The 18,471-nt window shown below is 45.6% G+C and overlaps 1 protein-coding gene across 4 annotated transcripts in view; it reads right to left on the reverse strand.

Moving 5' to 3' along the window:
- The window catches only part of GRIA1 (glutamate ionotropic receptor AMPA type subunit 1), a 121,210-nt gene that overhangs the window by 51,333 nt on the left and 51,406 nt on the right, over window positions 1-18,471 (reverse strand). For all 4 annotated transcript variants that reach the window (XM_074551957.1, XM_005483689.4, XM_005483688.4 and 1 more), the window contains exons 3-5: window positions 13,909-14,148; window positions 11,529-11,713; window positions 7,115-7,168 (exon numbers count right to left, since the gene is read on the reverse strand). In XM_074551957.1, the coding sequence (XP_074408058.1) occupies window positions 7,115-7,168; window positions 11,529-11,713; window positions 13,909-14,148 (479 nt within the window). The remainder of the gene's footprint in view (window positions 1-7,114; window positions 7,169-11,528; window positions 11,714-13,908; window positions 14,149-18,471) is intronic.

An 18,471-nucleotide genomic window follows, 5' to 3' on the forward strand; every position in this document is an offset into this window, starting at 1 on the left:
TGCAGAAGCACGGGCTGAGCTCTGGGCAGGCTGTGGGCTCAGAAACCACCCCAGAACCCAGCTGAAAACCTCCCTGCCTGTGCTCCAAGCCTCCTCCTTTCCTGGGATAAAGAACATTAGAGAGTCTCCTTGATGACAGACACGTTTCTGAGAAACAGTGCTGTTTTCTCTCCTCCTGCTGCATCTTCTGAACTCTCTAGATCTCCCCCTGAGACTGGCAAACTCAGTTTTGAATAAGGAGGGGGGAAACCACCCCTTTCTCTTGAATTGCCTGGAGAAGGATTGTTGGCTGAAGGCAACAGAGCCCCCTGATCCCAGGGAGGAGTATTAGGTTTTTTAAGTCTCTTTCTGTCTGGGATGAAGAGACTAGAGTCTGCTTTCTCTTTTCTTTAATAGCACACTGAAATATTCCTTTTCAAGCCAAAAGCATTGAAGCAATTCACCCTGAGCTTGGGTGGGTGCCACAGAAACCTGTGGCAGCATTGGGAAACTGGCCCAGCTCTGTTTAAATGCATGACTTGCAATGCCAGACTACTTCCTTGCAGCAGATTTTATGATTATAAGAAACTTTGCAAAGCAAAATTTTTGCTTCTGAATGGCTGTAGATGAGCTGAGTGAATACAAAGTGGCTCCTGTCATTCCAAGGTACACCAGTGACTTACAGCAGGGAGCAAGAAATGGAGTGTTTCCAGACAGAGCAGCTCTAATGCCCCAAATTATCTTCAAGCTTAACTTCTCCAGTGAGGCATCATTTCTCACTCCCATCACTTTGTATTAATAAGGAGGGAATGTCAAAAAAGAGCCCCATCTGCTCCAGTCTCATTCCACTGTGCCTTCCAATGGGAGAGGAGCTCTCCTCTGCAGAGTTATTTGTGTGTCAGATCCCATTGGGGCAGCAAAATGTGTGAGTCCTCCCTGGGACTTAGGAGTGAGTGAAGAAAGGAAAAGAAAGAGGACAAGGGGGCACTATCAGGCAGCTTCCCAGCCCTGCAGCTTGATGAGAGTGTTTGGTCCTGTCTGTGGTTACAACACAAGCCAAGTGAGTTGAGCATCCAGACTTTAAGCACAAGGGGCTGGAGGTGAACAGAAACTTCTTTTTGGTGCAGCCCTGCAGATTTTTTTTTTGTATTATTTGCCCAATCTTGCAGCTGCAGCACATTGTGGATATAAATGACCACACACATCTTGTCAGAAGGCTCAGTCCAGGCAGGGGAAGGGATGTTCGAGGTGGATGTTTGTGCATTAGAGAGCTTTCAGGGCATAAACTGATTTAAGGGTTTGGGAAATGTGCCGTGCAGTGGCAGATGCCATGAATTCAATCAAAGATATGATTAAGGGATGACCTGATCCCAGTTTACAAGGACCAAAACATCAGTAATGGAATATTTTGTCTAGCAAACAGAAGCATAAATCTGGTCGAGGAAGCTGAAGCTAAGCATGTTCTGACTAGAAAAGAGGGCAAATGAAGTCACCATGAAGCAGATACTATGGATTTACACATCACCACTTGCAGCTGAGCTGGGATAATGGATTAGGAGACTGCAAATGGCTGAGAAAACTTGTTAGTTTAACACCATTTTGCTGAAGTTTAAGCAAACGCATTTTTCCTTCCAATAGCTGTAATATAATCTGTCAGTTACTCACCTGATGCTCTGATTTTTTTAAGCCACAGTAAGTCACTCATGTTTTTGAGTCCTCATTAACTACTGCAAAAATCCTCCCAAGGTTGCTTTTCATATTATCCTGTGTGGGCAAGTTTTGTATCAAACCAGATAATTTTCTTATGCATGAGACACTCAAGTTCAAGCAAAATTTAATTCAGGGCACTGCTGTGTCTCTTACTATCAGTAATTCAGAGGAGATAATATTATATGGGGCTCTTCTGCTTGATGATTTTTGAGTCAGGACAGAAAAGCTGTTTGGAAGTGAAATGCAGAATTTTCACTGATATATTATATTGTCTTTCTCCGAGCAGAAAATGAATTTGTCTCATGAGCCTTCTTGCACCAACCTCTCAGAAAGCAGAAAGGTCTAACAGGCATAATTTTAGAACCCTAAAAGTAACTTAGGACACTTTTTTTTCAATAGAAGAATATAGATTTTGCATCTTGAGATCTTTCCAGGATGAGAAAGAGATGCTGTACACATCCTTCTGGAAACTCCAGAGAAAAGAGTTTCAAATCAGTGAGACATTCACACCTGAGCATTGCTGCCCACCAGCCAGCAGCACTTCAGGGGGCAGGGGACTCAGATAAACACGGCAGATTTCAAGCTGATGGGAGACAGAACTATAACGTTTTATCTCCAGACAAGCAGGGACTGGAGCAATGGACACACTGCCAGTGGCACAGCTCACACTGTGCTGGGACAGTGCCAGGTGTCACTGATGGGGCAGTGCCAGGTGTCACTGATGGGGCAGGTACAGACCTTGCTGGGCACCACAACCCTCCCCACACAGCCACAGGTGTGGGTGTCCTTCACTGCTTCAGGGGAGCTGCTCTCTGCCTGTGCGTAGCAAATTTGGGAGGGTTCCCCTTCCCTCTCTACACCCAGTGGTGGTCTCACATTGCTGAGTCTCAGCCCTGGTGGTACAGAAGTTCCTTCTGTTTTTTAGGTGAAAAAGAAATCAAAGCTGCCCATCCAACCCAGAGGGGACCTGGATAAACCCAGCACATCTTGTCTGACTCCTGCAGGAGCCACTCTGCTGGCAAAGCTGCTGTGCTGGGGAAATGATGATACAGAATGATTTTTGCTTTTTTTGAAAATATGTTCTCTATTTTTTTACACACGTATTTGTAGCTCTGTGGCCTATTGTATCTGTGGCTAGTTTTCCCAGTATTTTTCCCTACCTTTTCCCTAGGCAGAAAGACAAAACATATTCCAAGACCCCAATCCCATCTTGGTTCTTTCTGGAAAGCAAGGTTAAAAAACAGCTCTTCAAGACACATTTTTATAAACAAAGTTTAGTTTCCATCTGAGGGGAGAAGATTTAGAGGTGGTTGAACTGGGGGAAATTTCATCACCTCTTGTGCTCCTAATTGGTGATTTTTGTAAGTTATGTTAATTTGCTAATCTTACAACACTGCATTCACCCCATGGGGTGCTGGGCATTTTGTGAACATTTTTCCATATCTGCCTATGGAGGTCTCCAATAAAGACCAACCTTTATATTACGTCCTATACCAATATTTCCCCCAAAGTGTGCTGTTTTATTTCTACATTTCCTAAGGCATCACTGGTAACCTCCACCAGCCCCACAACTGCCAGCAAAGGGAAACTGTCCATGGCCTAACTCAGTGCTGACACAGGCTGATGTAGAATGGCACAGGAAAAAGTGCTTATCTTTGCTAATCAACACTGTTTTTATCTTTACTTTTCCCTGCTACACCTGCCATCAGCAATCTTGTACACTTATCTATTCATCTTCAAAAAAGAGCCCTTGCTGAAAGAACAACTTGGACTAATGCACCAGGAAAGAAAAAGAGGCTGAAACGCTGGATGTGGCAGCTGTCTTTCATACTTTTCTTTTAAAGACAGGCCACATGAATGTCCCTCATTTAATGACAAAGATTTTTCTCTGCCAAAGCTGATGCTCTCGCAGTCCTGATGATAGTCAGCTCACATCCATGGCATAGGACAAACAGATACACAAAGCCAAGGTTATGGGCAAAAAGCCTGAACATCAAAAGAAAGGAATCCCAGAAGTTTCTAAGCTTGTTCCTCTGGTATTTTTGACTGTATTTTTTTTCCTCTTTGTGGTTGCTAGAACTGATGATCTCAAAGGCTGAGAACAAAGCTTAGAAAAATGAGACTCACAGAAACAAACACTTTTAAAAGTTGCCAAATCTCTTTGAGTTCCAGGGGGGGAAGAGAAAGAGAGAGATGGCTGTAAGCTGCCAGTGCACCTGACAAATACCCAGGTTTGCTCTGGTAAAGCTCACTGGGGTAACTCTGATGGGTACTGGTTAAAGACCAGGATTTCATCAGTTTTCAAAAATCATAAAGAGTGCCAAATTTGGCTTGAGGACAGGGAGCGATGCTCACAGAAACCCATCCCCTGGCAGTGATGTTGCAGTCAGACCTTCATAGGATGGGCAGGGCTGGGGAGACAAGAGAAGTTGTGTCTTTAGCAGGTGTAGCACGTTCAGAGAAGGATGTTTGCCCATGGCCTAGGGTGCAGAATGGTTTCATTTTGTTTGTGAACACAGAAATATTATTGTCTCACCTTGGCAACAGCAATTTCACTGAAAAAGAAAGCTGTTCCTGCTAGGAAATACCAGCTTTCACTTGCTGCTGTCAAATTCTGCTCAGCACTTTACTAGAGCTCACCCAGAGCAACTGCTGGGCAAACACAGAGCAAGGCTAATGCAAGGCAGTGGCTGCCCATGGAGTGGCTGTGGACAGACAGGGAATTCCTCCATTCCAAACTGTGCCTATGGATGATTTTTTTAGACCTTATTCAGTCTGTGCATTGCCTTGCAAACTCATTTTGCATTTCTGATGGAACACCCGTTTGAAGCTGCTGTGACTGGGAAGTGGCGTGATGCTGTTTGGGGTTTTTGGCTCTGTATAGCTCTGAACAAGCATATCACTAAAAAAAGGAATTTAACTGGGATTACCCAGAAATGTTTCCCAATATTTGCTTTCAATGTGTCACTTCTATAACTGTGTCCCCATTTTTCCATGCCCAAGTAGGTCAAGTAAAAGGCTGGGGTTGGAAATTCCTCCCTTTGCTCCAGCAAGTGCAGGAAACTTGGCGACTATGAACGGGCTGAGGATTCCCTTGACCTGATCTTCATACAGAGTGAGAATCCTAACTCAGGACTGCCTCAGCCAGCACAGGGCATGAAAAATAACTCATTTGGAAACCCAACACTCCCAGGTTTTGTCTCTTAATGTATTCTCTGAGGACTCAGTGCTCCAGAGGGAGGCAGTTCCCCAAGCAGGGCTGCTCTCCAGCACGCGGGCGCGCACGAGGGTACGCGAGTGTGCGTGGGCAACGCACGCCCTGTCATCCTGGGACATGTCTGCAGGGGAAAATGGGGGCTGTTTGAGGTCTACCACTATGAGTGTGAGTCAGTGGGAATAAATTACAGCACGCTACACCCTCTGAAGGCTCTGATCCAGCCATGAGGTGTCCTCAGAAGAGGGTAAAACCTGCTGTGATCTCTCGGATCAGAGTGTTTGCACCAGGGTTTAACCCTGCCAGAGGCCAGCTTCTGCCAGTCCCTTATAAAATCCCTGGCCATCCCCACTGAGGGAGCCTTGCTGTCCTTCCCTGCTGCCCTGTGGTCTCAGAAACATGGGATCTTAGGGCCTTTTTGCCATTCTCCTTGCTGAACCCATCATCCAGTAGCTCTCGTGTGGGTGCAGCACATTACAGCAGCTGATTTGGCTTCTGGTGTCTGAACCTGCTCATGTTAATCTGCCCTGGAAAAGACCTTCTTAAGCTTGACAGGTGCCAGGATTTTTTAAAAATAGTTTTCCCATGTTGTCTGATTATCCCCTACTTTTTTTCTCTTTTTAAAGTATTCTCCTCTTTGACTTTTGGCTCTTATGTGATGCTGGGTTTTAAGGAGCAGGAAAGACCAAAGGTAAAGCTTGAATTCCTTTCACTCTGCTCCTTCTCCCTGGAATACAAGCTGCTTGGAGAGAACACCAGTGAATTCTGGTGGTCCCATCAGACACTGTGGGACCCAAAGCCCCCTCCACTGAGCTGCAGTGGAGGCAGAATGTCCCTGCAGAGGGGCTGGAGAAATGAAAAGCCTTTTGCTCCAAGTTAATTATTTATAAACCCTATTGGCTGAGTATGCAACCTCTCCCAGCCAGCTCTGTCCTCTCAGCATTTGTGCAAAGGCTGAGAAAACACATTAAAGATGGGACAAGTGTACTTTTCTCTGGGTGAAGGTGAGGGAGAGTGGTATGCTAAGAAATGTCCTTCAAATCTCCTCCATCTGAGTGTTAGTTCAGTTCACCTCGTGCCTTTCATGCATTTATCCTTATGAAACTGTGCAGGGGGAAGAGGTGATATTGTCATTCAGCCTCCTGTGTGGGTGTACTTAAAATTGCACAGACATGCTCATTCCAGTGACTCCAGCTCTCTTTCCTGCTTAACTTTAATGAAGGGACTTTCATAAACATCCAGGACCTAGGTTATGGCAAATAATAATTTTTTTTAAATTAGCAGTTGAAGTTATTGGCTGCTCTGTAGTTTTGCATGTCTCCCCCTGCACAAGGTAACATTTTAATCTCTGTAATTACACGGTAGGCAGCCAGCACAGGGTGCAGGGTCAGTACAGGGCACTGCAGGGTAATGATGTGGCCATTTTTGCCTGGTAAATTACAGAGTTATCTTGGGACTGAGAAAAGGAGATGGGCAGCAACTGCTTGACTAATTGGCAGTTTAAAGTTTAATTACCCCGGGGCTGACGTGCTGCCTCCCAGACGCTGCTCTGTGCTGAAAGAACAGGTCCAGAGCCTGCACAGGGCTCACCCCACAGGGACACAGAAATCCCAGGAGGCAGCATCACCCCCAGAGTGCCAGCATCAGCCCCAGAGTGCCAGCATCACCCCAGCCTCTGCAGTGCATCCTCCTGGATGGATGGACACATATGGGGAGGAGACGGTAGGAGCTCTGCTGTGGAAAACCTCAGTTTCTTTCTCTTACCTCTCCCCTAATCTCACTAGGCAAAGAAATTTTCCATCCTCCTGTGAGACTTGCTCCAGGAAGATGGTCCTGCCACTGCCCAGTGCTGCCCTGTCCTCAGGCAGCGCCTCCCTGCATTAAAGGGAGAATCCTTTCCTCAAAGAAATCTTTGCATTCAATTCTCTCCCTGGAGCCATGACAGTCAGATTTCATTTAACACCAAGGGGGAGTGATAAAATTACTTTGGTCTGCATCTGTCATCCAGCCAAGGTCAAACCACTACAAACCCCCAGCACACTTGGAGATACCCTGGAGATAATCTTGCTGGCTCAAGAGAGAAAACTCCATGAGAAGAGCACAGCAAAAGACTGTGGTATTTTATTATTTTTTTCTACCTAGAAATTTGATGAGAAAAAGAGTGTACAGCTCAGTAATTATAAATATAGTGAACCTATTAGGGTAACTCACCATATTTGCCAGAATGTAGTGGTACCCATTGCCATTTTTTTCAAGTGAGATGATCTGCAAGATAAAAAACAAGGATAATTAGTAGAGATCAATTAAGGAAGAAGAATATCAGTTATCTGCTCTTTCTCACTCTTATTTTTCCTTGCTGAGACTCTTCAGCTGTGAGCAGGAAGACAGAGCAAAAGAAAAGTTCCCAATCTTATTAGAGGGTGGCCAGAGCTTTGACACATGATGTCTGAGCAGCAAATCTGAAATTAGACAGGGCAAGATCCCCAGGAACACTGTACAGGCAGGGAGAGCAAACAACCAAACCAACCTGTTTCCTAAAGGCTCAGGGAGGAAGATAAAGCCTTAACAAGATTTGTATTTCAGATACCAAAGGAACAAATGGGGATTTGGAGTCCCTGTGTCCTATGAAAGCAACTGAAACATTAAGCAAGACTAGAGAGCAATCCTGCACATCCTCCAAGCTACAGCCCCTGCTGCCAACACCTGCCTGGGAGAGATGGCTGGAAATTTAGGTTATGGGTAAGTTTTTGTGCACCAGTGGAGTTTCAAACTACACCTCCAGAATGAAGCTGTTTGGCAAGCCACAGAGGATTCCCCTGCATGTTCATTGAGATAATGTATATATTCATATTCATGGTGTCCCAATACATGTGCTTTGCCACTTATTTCTTTCTCCCTGACACAGCAGACTCAGGCTTTTATTTTCTTTTATCAACACAATTGCTTACCAATCAGTAACAACTGATTTTTTTCTATGTTAGCTGCAAAAGTTTCCCTTTCTTTTCTCTTTTCTACCTGTTGCAGATTTGTCTGTGACTGGGGGGAACAGAGGCACTGATACAATGGTCTGTGTATTTTTCTCCCTTGATTTAAAAAGAGTACAGAAAAAATACACTTTAAAGTCTTCATTATTCTTGCTGACTCCATTTTTTCATTGAAATTCCTCTCTATTGATTTCCAGCAACACTGTTAAATTCTTACTAGTTTACTAGAGTCAGATACCATCTGCAACTGAGCCACTCTACAAACAGAAAAAAGAAAGTGGAAAAAAAGGCCCAAATGCCTTCAAAGCCTGTACAAACACAATATTTGCCAGTTTCTGAGAGAAATCTGCTGTTTCCATTAGGTTTCTTGGCTGGCAACACTACCTCTTATTTCCATTGTCATATGAACTGATTCTGAATTGCTGCCTGCATTGCCAAGAGGCACAGGCAAAATCTGCACAAACTGCAGTGAGGACAGAAAGATCCTCAGAGCCAGAATGATCCTAAAACCACTGCAGATTCAGTCAGAAATCAGTGTACCCAGGATCTGGCAGCAGGTACTTGAGAAGCGTCAGATGAGGGCAGAGACTGATCCTCCCCATGGGACAGCACTCCCAGATTATCACGAGCAGTCATTTAGGGATTTCCAAATGGATAATAAATGAGCTGACACTTGCTCTGTGCAACTGGTTTGTCTGCCTTATCCCTTCTCTGATGAAGTGCTCTTGTATGCATAATAAAACTCATCTGGTTCTCAGCATTAACGTGGGGGTGGCAATTAACTCCAATGAAGGCTTCATTTAGAAGCAGTTCCTTACACAGCTAATGGCAGCTCCACCGGCTTCCCTGCACAGGATCCCTCAGTGTGGCTTCTGCTGGGGTGTCTGGAGCTCTCAGAAAAACTCTCTGTCTACCTAAAGTTATGGAGATATACATTTAATTATGGGTGCTTTTCTGAGTATCTTCCACTGCCTGGTCTAAGAAGCAAAACCAGACCAAACTCATCCCTTTCCATCCATCAGCTGAGACTGACCTTTGCAGCAAGTCCCAGACCTTGCAGGAGGAAGGAGAATCTCTGGTGCACTGGGATGTCTAAGAATTATGATCCAATTCCCCTTTTCTCCAGTGTCAACAATAGCTGGCACTGGCTCCTCCAGCTCCAGCTCTCCTTTGTTATTTTATGAGGTGTCAGAGCCGATGAACCGAGGAGGGCTGCCATCCAGCTCTGCCTGAGCTGTTAATCTTACAGCCCATCCACCTGAATTATGAAGCTCGTTTCCTGTGTTTTACACAGTTATTTGTGATCTTAATTTATTTTAAAACGCTTGCTCAGTCCTAATGTGTCCGGACAGCAGTAGCAAACTGAGGTTATAATAGCATTTATCACTCCTCCTGACTGCGCTGAGAGGCTGTGCTGGGCTGCATGCTGATTGCTCACTTGGGCCACCTAGGTTTCATTACCCACTTCTTAATGGGAGAGTTTGACATCTATTAGAGAGAAATCCTCTCAGAGTGAAACACTGGCAGAGGAGGAATTCCAGTTACTCATTTTAATGAGAGGCAAGGAAGAAACAATAGAGGGCTTTGATGGAACACAACCCATCCAGCACTTATCCCATTAAGGCTACACAGCACAACCCCATGGCAACCTGCCCTGATCCAAGGCCTGGCTCACAAGTGACAGCTACCTCAGCAAAGACAAATCAAACCCTTGAGACATGACACAGAGAAATCTCCCAGAGAGAAACCAGGTCATTTTTAACTGGCTCCTCCACAGCTGAGGGCCGCCTTGCTGGAGTCACTGGCGTTATTTGTGTTTTGTGTATGGAGGGAAAATGAAAAGCAGCAGAGAGGCACAGGTGCTGGACAGCCATCCCCAGCTGTCCTGCTCACTGTGGAGCACAAATCACAAACCCACTGCCACTGAGAGACAGAGACAGGCTTGTCAGGGAAGAAGATAAAGGCATTGAAATGTCCCCGAGGGGCTGAGGCAGCTTTTGGAGTACCTCAGACAGTCAGAGGGACAGGGCAAACAGCACAGTGACATTCCCACAGAGGCTGCTGGTGTGCTGAGCTCAGAGACCAGCCAGCAGCCCAAGTTAGTGCCCAAGTTACAGTCCCAGCTGAATTTCACATGATAATGAGCTGAATGCTATCTTTGAATCCCTCCAGTCATCTGTATACTACGAAAAACCTTTCACTTTCTCACACTGGGACGACTACCTCTGCTCTCAGAAATCCTGGTGGACTTGGAACAAGAATGTTTAAAAGGATGAAAATGGACTACACACATCTGAAAAAGTTGTTCACAGCCCCACCTTTCACTGGAGTGTTACCTCCCAGGCACAGATGTCTGCTGGAATTGCTCTGTAATTTTTGTAGTAAAACACAGCTTTGTACCTCTTCTCCCTGGGAACTGATATTTTGTATAGTATTGCAAAACAAATAATCACAGTATATGGATTTTTAGTGCTCTTACAAATAGCTTTTCCTATACCTAGGTTTAACACTTGCTCCAGTTCTGTGAAGAACTTTGAAAGAAAGCCTTATTTTCCTGCTCATATCAAGAAGACTAGGTAATAATTTACTATACAGCTTAACATTCTTTTAGACAAAACAGGCTTAAAAGCCTGATGCTATTAATGCTAGAAATTTGATATACACAGAAGAAAAGCTAAATTCACTGCCTAGGTCTTGTCCAAAATTGTGGACAAGAATTCAGAATCTTCCAGAGAGAAGATTTTACCCTCTGGAATAACCTGTTTTCTCTTTCATGAATGTGGCCTTGTCTCTGAGGTTACAACCTGCTCTCAGCTTTGTTATTCCACATAACAGAGGAGCACCCAGAGACATCCAGCAAGGATGGATGGTGCTCATCCCTGAGCATCTGGTGAAATGTCAGTCCCTGTCCCACACAGGGAGCAGCTGAAGTGTGAGACAGAGATGAAAGGTACCTTAGGTAGGGAGACCTGGGAAGCAGCAGGTAAGAGTGAGCTGATTATGATGAGTAAAGCAGTGGAAATTGCCCTTTCCAAACCCTTCCAGTGATGAAAGGGTTGTAGGTGTGAGAGGGAAAGGTCTTGTGGCTGGAGTTGAAGTGTGGACTCAACGCACCCCTGGGCTTATATTTGTCTCCTGTCCACAGAAATCCATATTCAGGACAGATGTACCGTAATCCTTCTGTGTGAGAATTTGTGCAGCACATGGAGGCTGGGGGACCAGGAATCTGGCACTAACCATCCACACCTCCAGCTTAACTCAGAAACTGGAGAAAGACTCTGCAGAATCAGGAAGTGCCACATCTTGTGCACACTGCTTGGAGGAACTGGCACAAAGCAAACCCACTGGGGAGCAAGGGGGTGTAAAGGGCTCAGCAAAGGAGTCAAACAAGGAGGGAGCATGGAGAGTGGAGCTCACTCAGCATAAAGTCATGAGAGCTTGTGCTGTTCCTGCAGCTTTACTGTTTCCCCAGTGACACAGCAGAGAAATGCCTGCAAGCCCAGCAGCTGCAGGCACACACCCCAACTCCAATGAGAGCCACAAGGAGAGCAGGATCAGGCAAAAATGGGGAGAACTCCAGGGAAAAACAACTCTTCCCTGCATGCAAGACCCCCCCCCCAGAAGGCTCACACCAACACAACCTTGTTAAGGATGATGTGCAGCCTCTCAGTCTCGCAGTCCACCACCACCAGCCTCTCCTTCTTCTTCTCCAGCTCCTGGAAGAGCATCCTGTAGCCCTCCTCTGTTGTTGTCAGGATGTTGACAGCTGTCACCTGCCAGTTCTTTTCAGCTGCAGTGTCCAGCACTTTCTGCAGGACTGACAGCCCTGGGGTGGGAAGAGAAGGGGGAGAGCCAGGTTTTAGTTGTGCAATGGCATCTTTCCATCCTCCTGGCAGCCTGTGTGGCTGCCTCAAGCCAGGCTGGAGACAGTCATGAGAGAGCAGCAGAACTACAGAGAGCAGCTAACAGTCTAGATCTGATCCAATCCCATCTGGGCTAGAATTAATGACTCCTGCTTTTTCTGGCCTAGCACAGACGACTCCAGGTCTGATTTTCCTTTGTAATTGGCAGATCAGTCTCGTTGATCAGGCCCTGCTGTGGGATTCAGATAAGAACTCTAATCCCCGTCTTCCTGTTCCCCAAATAACTTGATTTCTCTCTCAATGACTTGATTTCCTTCTCATCTTTCATCTGCTTAGGCTGTGTTCTCCTAGGGTTAGGGACACCCTCATCAATCACAGCACACTGTCGCACTCAGCATGCTTCTCTCGCAGCAGCATCTCATCAGGAGACCATTACTTTTAGAATTATGTTGCTTAAATTACATTCACAGCTTTCTAGAGGAGATGCACATAGCAATTCTCTGGAATCATGCTGGACAACCCTGAACAACCCTGTGCTTTTGGAATATTCTCTGTGCTCATGCCTCATGACAACAGAAAGCAGGTGGGATGCTTTCATACCTTCTCCTGTCTCTAAAGCCCATCCTGTCCCTTCAGGGGATAATTAAAACTTCCAGGACAGAGATGTGAATCACCTTACCTCTTCCCTATCTTCCACAAGTCTGCTTTGCTTGCAGCTCCAAGCCTGGAGCTTTAAAGGCATCTGAGGGCTGGGAAACTGAATCATGGAGCAATGAGCTCTCTGGCCCTTTTTTGGTTTGTGGTTTAGAAAGTTAGGTAACATCTTCCATTACCTCACACAGGCTTTTGTTCTTTTACATAGAAATCTGACATGCACCAACAAGGGGAATTTGGGGTTTTCCAAGCTATCTGCCACAAACGCAAATTTCACACGTGGTTGTGGGCTTAGGTGAGATCTGAGCATGTGTCTGTTCATGTTTCTAAATTCAGGACTCAGTGTCCTTGAGTTTTACAGCCCTGTTCCATATGGGACCTATTGAATCGAAACAATTTCCCCATTTTGAATTCCAAACCATTTTCACATCAAGTATTTTCCTTGTGTTGATGGGGCTTGGATCTGACCCCATGAACACACCCCCACACAACATTGGGTCAGGCTGATGCTTCTTTTAGATCAATGCTCACCTTTAGCAGAAAGGGGTCTTTAGAAGAGAACAGACAGCAGGGCAGGCATAGGTTGACCCAAACCCACAACTTTTGGGGATAAAGACTCTTTCTAGACCAGTGTCTTTATCTGTCTGGTAACCCCTAGAGCTGTGCTGAGAAGGCCCTGATGACAGAGGACTCCATCTTATCAGAAGGCTAATTAATTACTTTATTATACTGTATTATTCTATTCTATATTACATTATATCTAAACTGGAACTGCCAAGCACTCAACTCTGCACACACTGCTCTGAATCTCTGACTCTCAGCTGACAGTCCTGACACATGCACACACATTTGTGTCACTATAGGACACAAAACAACATCAGCACACACACCGCTGCTCTCAAGGTGAAAAAAGAGAAGTTTAATTTCTGATTCCAACATTTATAGATTTCCAAAAGTGACAGTGGATTGGAGGGTGAAAGTGCCACCTCTCCAATGACACAGGACAAACCAACAGCCCATCAAATTCCTCCTCCTCCATAAAAGAATGCAAAACAATGTTATTTACAGAAAGTGTGTGAGAAAGTTTGTTACAAGAATGTAAATATTAGAAGGCTTAAAAAATCTTAAAAAAATCAGGGTGACATGCTTGACCCTGATAGGCCAAGGAAACAAAACACCATCACATTGGGTAAACAATCTCCATATTGCATTCTAGTTTTACACAAACACAGGCACAGCAAATGAGATAAGAATATTCTTGGGAGGAATTGTGCCTTTCTTTTCTCTGTGAAGAGAAATGTGGGGCTACACACTTGGGCCTGATAGGCCAAGGAAACACAACACCATCACTTTGGGTAAACAACCTCCACATTGCATTCTAGTTTTACACAAACACAGGCACAGCAAATGAGATAAAAATATTCTTGGGAAGAATTGTGCCTTGCTTTTCTGTGTGAAGAGAAAATGTGGAGCTACAAACCCCTCCCAGGGAGCTGGGACTCACCGCGGTCGGCATCGTAGATGTACACGAACTTCTGCCAGCTGTAGTGCTCGATGACACTGATCAGGGCATCCTGCAGCTCGGGGCGCAGCTGCAGCACGAACTGGTTGGAGGTTTCCACGGGGAAGCTCGGGGTTATGAAGCACACGTGGAGGGCCCCGCAGAAGGACGTGAGCATGTTGACGGTTCTCCTCTCGTAAAAGCCGAAGATGGCGTAGACGCCCTTGGAGAACTGGGAGCAGACTGCAGGAGCAGAGGGGAGAAAATCAAGGAGGTTTCTCAGCAATGTCACCAAAATAAACCTTTTCCCTCAGATAGGCTGCAGGGTCTCTCTGGACTAGAAAATTTTCCCCCAGGTGGGTGGGTTGGTGAAGGCAACCTGTGAAGAACAGGGCTTGTGGCCATGGAGTGCCCTGCTCTTGGTCTCCACAGACCTGCTTTACTTTTCATAGGAAGAAATTACTCAAAAGAATAATATCAGTGTCTCCAGGGCTCTGCTGAAGATTTTGCTGCATTTGGAGTAAAATGAGTTTTCTGAACATAGGAACCCTTCAGCAGAAAGAAGCTACTGCAGCCCTGGATGCATTCAGGGAGCAGAAGGAAAGTCTTTGCACAGCAGCACAGCCCTTTGTGGCCAACAACTCCAGAGGGAAACCACGTGTTTGACCTCAGCAGCTGAGGAAACCACGCTGAGAGAGCATCTCAGCAAAGGTTCACCCAGGTTCAACACAGCCACAGCACAGCTCCAGGGGGATCTGTCCTGGGGCATGAGCTGCTGGCTCTGAGTCAGAGCCTCTGACACTGGGAGTGTGTTGGTACTTGGGAGCACAACTTCGGCAGTTTCTGGTTCCCCCACAAAGCCATGGAGACAGGGCTGTGAGCCCAGTGAGGTACCAGCAGTGTCCTGGGAGGTCTCCCCCAGGAGGGCTCCCTGGGTTCCCTGGAAGGTGTCAGTCTGTCTGTCAGTCTGTCTGTCTGTCTGTCTGTCCTTAGCCGCTGTGCTGTGTGCAGTGCAGGGAGGGCTCCCTTGGGTTGGAGCCCTTCTCTGCAAAGCACTTAATGAGATCGTGGGAGCTGCTGGGAAAATGCCTGAGGATCTCAGCGAGACGCAGAGAGTTCACACTTTGTGCTGTAAAACTTAGCCCCTGAGACAGTCAGACTCATTCAATATCACCCCTGTTTATGGCACATCCCGAGTTACCATCAATAAATCTCCAAGCTGGAGGTGGTGGCAGTGACAGCACTTTTCCTGTGTCAGAACTCTTGGCACCAGTGTTTCCTCCTCTTGTCACTGTGACTCTGAAGACCTTTGGCTGTGACATTTATACTGACTCGACAATTCACACATCACTCGCCCGCTCTCCCAATGCCAGTGCAGGCTGAGGAGTTGGATGTGACATTCTGGGGTCCCCTGGCAAGTGCTCTCCACTGCTTGGGAATCCCCTGACCTGATTTCTGTTGATAACTGCCAGTATCCAACCTTCTGCATGTGTTGCTGCAGACAGCCTCCTTAAAACAAAATTCTTGCACCCTTAAGGCTCCATGCGAGCTCTGTCCCTCCAGCAGGGACCCAAAATCAATTCTGGCTGGCTTTGAGCCATCCTGGAAAAGATTGTTTTGTTCCTCACTTTGCTACTGCCAGCACCAAACATTCAGAGGGAAGAGCAAGAAATCCTGATTCCCACTGTGCAAAGCAAGTCCCTGCTCCCGTCTCACCCCTGAAACAAAGCAGCCAGGCTTCGTGGTGGTGCTGAGACCTGAGAATGGAACCTCATAAGACTGAAGAATTTTTTTCTTTTGTCTTGGATCTGAGCCCAGTTTTTGGGCATCCCAGTCCCGCAGTTTGTTCGCAGGGTTGCTCATCCTCTTTTCACTGATTAGCACCTGTGATCTCAGCATTTTCCTCCCACAAGGGAATTTGCTGTTCTGCAGGGCAGGGACGCCTCAGAAAGCCCAAACTGAGACGGAAATAACCCCCTCTTCTCTTTATGTTCACAGCAGTGCCTCTCTTTGCAATCAGCAATTGTGTCTGCATCAGCTGGAGTCACTGCCCTCATCATGAGACTGACACATCCAGGAAGAAATGCAGCAGATATAGATGGAAATAGTCTGAGCATCTTTTCCATGTGGCTGGAGCAGTGGGTCTAATGAAGGGTGTGAGATACCATATGTGAGAGATCAGAACGTGATCTCCAGAGACCCAGGCTTCAGCCTCACTGAATGATTAAAGAGACATTTTCAGGACAGCTGAACAATCCAGTACAATTAATAGTCCAGACAATAAACTTAGCTGGCTTGGTTTGTTTTGTTTTAGGCAAGGCATGGCTTCCTTGGATTTCTTTTCTATTCAAAAGGAATCTATCCTTTTAAAATTTAATTTTTTCTTTAACTTTGTGGCTCAGTCACGCTCAGGCATCCCTCCTACACTGTTCTGAGACATCATCAGTGCCAGCATTTGAAACAGATTGTACCAAAGAAAACTGGGAAAGTGAACACTCTTTATCATTAGTAAGTTTGGAAAGAACCCTCACTTGCTTTGTACTTGCAGGATAAGAGAGGCCATGGACAAGACAGATAATTTGAAAAAAAAAAAAAAAGTCTTACCAAGAGTTATCTCCCAAAGAAAAACAAAGAAACTTATGTCAGTTAATCTAGAAGAATGAAGAGTGAGAGCTGCAGCCACCTTTCTAGGACTGAACATGGCAAAATGTAAAAGCAGTGGCTGCAAAATTATGTAAATCTCAGGGCTATTTTAAATTACAGATGCTCCAAATGAATTTACACAGCAAAGCTAAAAAGAAATTACTTGCTTGTTATTTAATACACTAAGAGATTGCTGGAACTCCTTACATTTCCTTTAATCATTTTATGAAGCAAATTTGTTAATTATTCTGTGCTCATTTGATTGCTCTGCAGCTTCCTAATAATCTACTACTAAGAACTGTAAACCTTAAGTAGAAGAAGCAAATATTTTAAGCTTGCTTTGCTTTTGTAGTGATGAGCAGCCACTAGCCTCTGACTGATGGATTTCTACAAAGATTAAGAAGGGGATGAAGATTGTGCTGGAATGCAAGGCCCAAGAACTTGAGCTCTTCTGGTCAATTGGCTGGTAACAACATCCCCCTTTCCAAGCCCTGTGCTGGCTATCAGTGAGCAGCTGGCCCCAGCCCAGCTTTTCCTGCAGAGGAGAGCTGCAGTCAGCCTGGAGACCAGCTCCAGCAGCTCAAGTTGGACAGCTCCACCTCAATCTCCTTCCTGCAGGCAGGAATCGGGGTGAAATCCAGCAGCAGAAATGTTTGTCCATCCCAGGATGTGAGCACAAGTGAGGAGAGTGTGCTTGGATGCAAATGCACACATCTGTGGCTGTTTGCATGTGCTGTTGGTGGCCTCTGGGCTGCAGGGTGGGAAAGGACAGAGAATGTCAGTTCTGGGCTGTACCTGAATTTGTGATTTATTACAGATAGGTTAGGAGCAGCATTGAGTTCAAGGATGGAATTTTGGTTCATGCAGTTATTAGGGTAGATAGCTTTAGGACTTTGTGTTTAGGGTGAGGAAAATGGTTGCAGTTGTTACAGCGTAGAGGTAGAAGTTGAGGAGGGTGAGTTTAGGGTTAGATGATAATGATTGCTATTCAGCCTAGGTGGGAGATGGAAGAAAAGGTCAGGATTTTTCGGATTTGTGTTTGGTTGAGACCCATTCATCCTCCCAGGGCTGCTGAGAGGATAGCTAGGATAGTTAAGAGCGTAGGGTTTAGTGATGGTGAGGTTTGAATTTGTAATTTATTACAGAAGAATTTCCCTCTAAAGTAGCCCTTGGAAAATATAGTCCATAATGATTGATAACCTACTGCTGTGTTCTTCCTGATCAGTCTTGTTTAATTGATCAGTTTGAGATTTGTGGCTGAGGCACTCCCAGTGTGTGCTGCACCAGCCCCCATGGTGCATATCCCTCCTTCTCCAGGCACAGGATTTCTCCCTGAGATCTCCAGTGCTGTTCATCAAGGAAAATTAAGCAGAAGCAGAGGCATTAACAAGATTGTGACGTGGTTATGCTGAAGAGACAATCCAGTGACAACCATCTGCTCTCTGCTGAGTGCCTGTGGCAGCCAGGTGAGGCCAGAGCTCATCTGACTGCTCTAAAATATTTTATAACTTACAGCAAAAGTCAAAATAGATTGTAAATTAGTTAAAGAGTGACTGATGTGGTGGAACAAGCAGGGCACGCTGCCCCTCTCTCCCTGTGGAATGGTAGCCATCAGGGAGCTGATGTGTCCTTGAATTCAGATGAGGAAAAAGGCCTCTGTGATTCACTCACTTGGAACCCACAGTCTCCAGGATTTCTAGTCCTTGCAGTGTTTCTCCAAAGCTCTCTTTTCATATGGAAATATTCAAGGTAAAGAATGTACATCAGAGACAAACACTGGTTTTACTGAAAGCACACACAGGAGAGGACACTTATTTGGGAGCTGAAGGAGGCAGCTCTGGCCACCTTCGCAGATGCTTCCGAGAAATAGAAAAATAACTCAGTAAATACATCAACAGTCACAACTTTAAATTGCACATTTTC

Source organism: Zonotrichia albicollis, chromosome 15 (genome assembly GCF_047830755.1).
Source record: "Zonotrichia albicollis isolate bZonAlb1 chromosome 15, bZonAlb1.hap1, whole genome shotgun sequence".
NCBI lineage: Eukaryota > Metazoa > Chordata > Aves > Passeriformes > Passerellidae > Zonotrichia > Zonotrichia albicollis.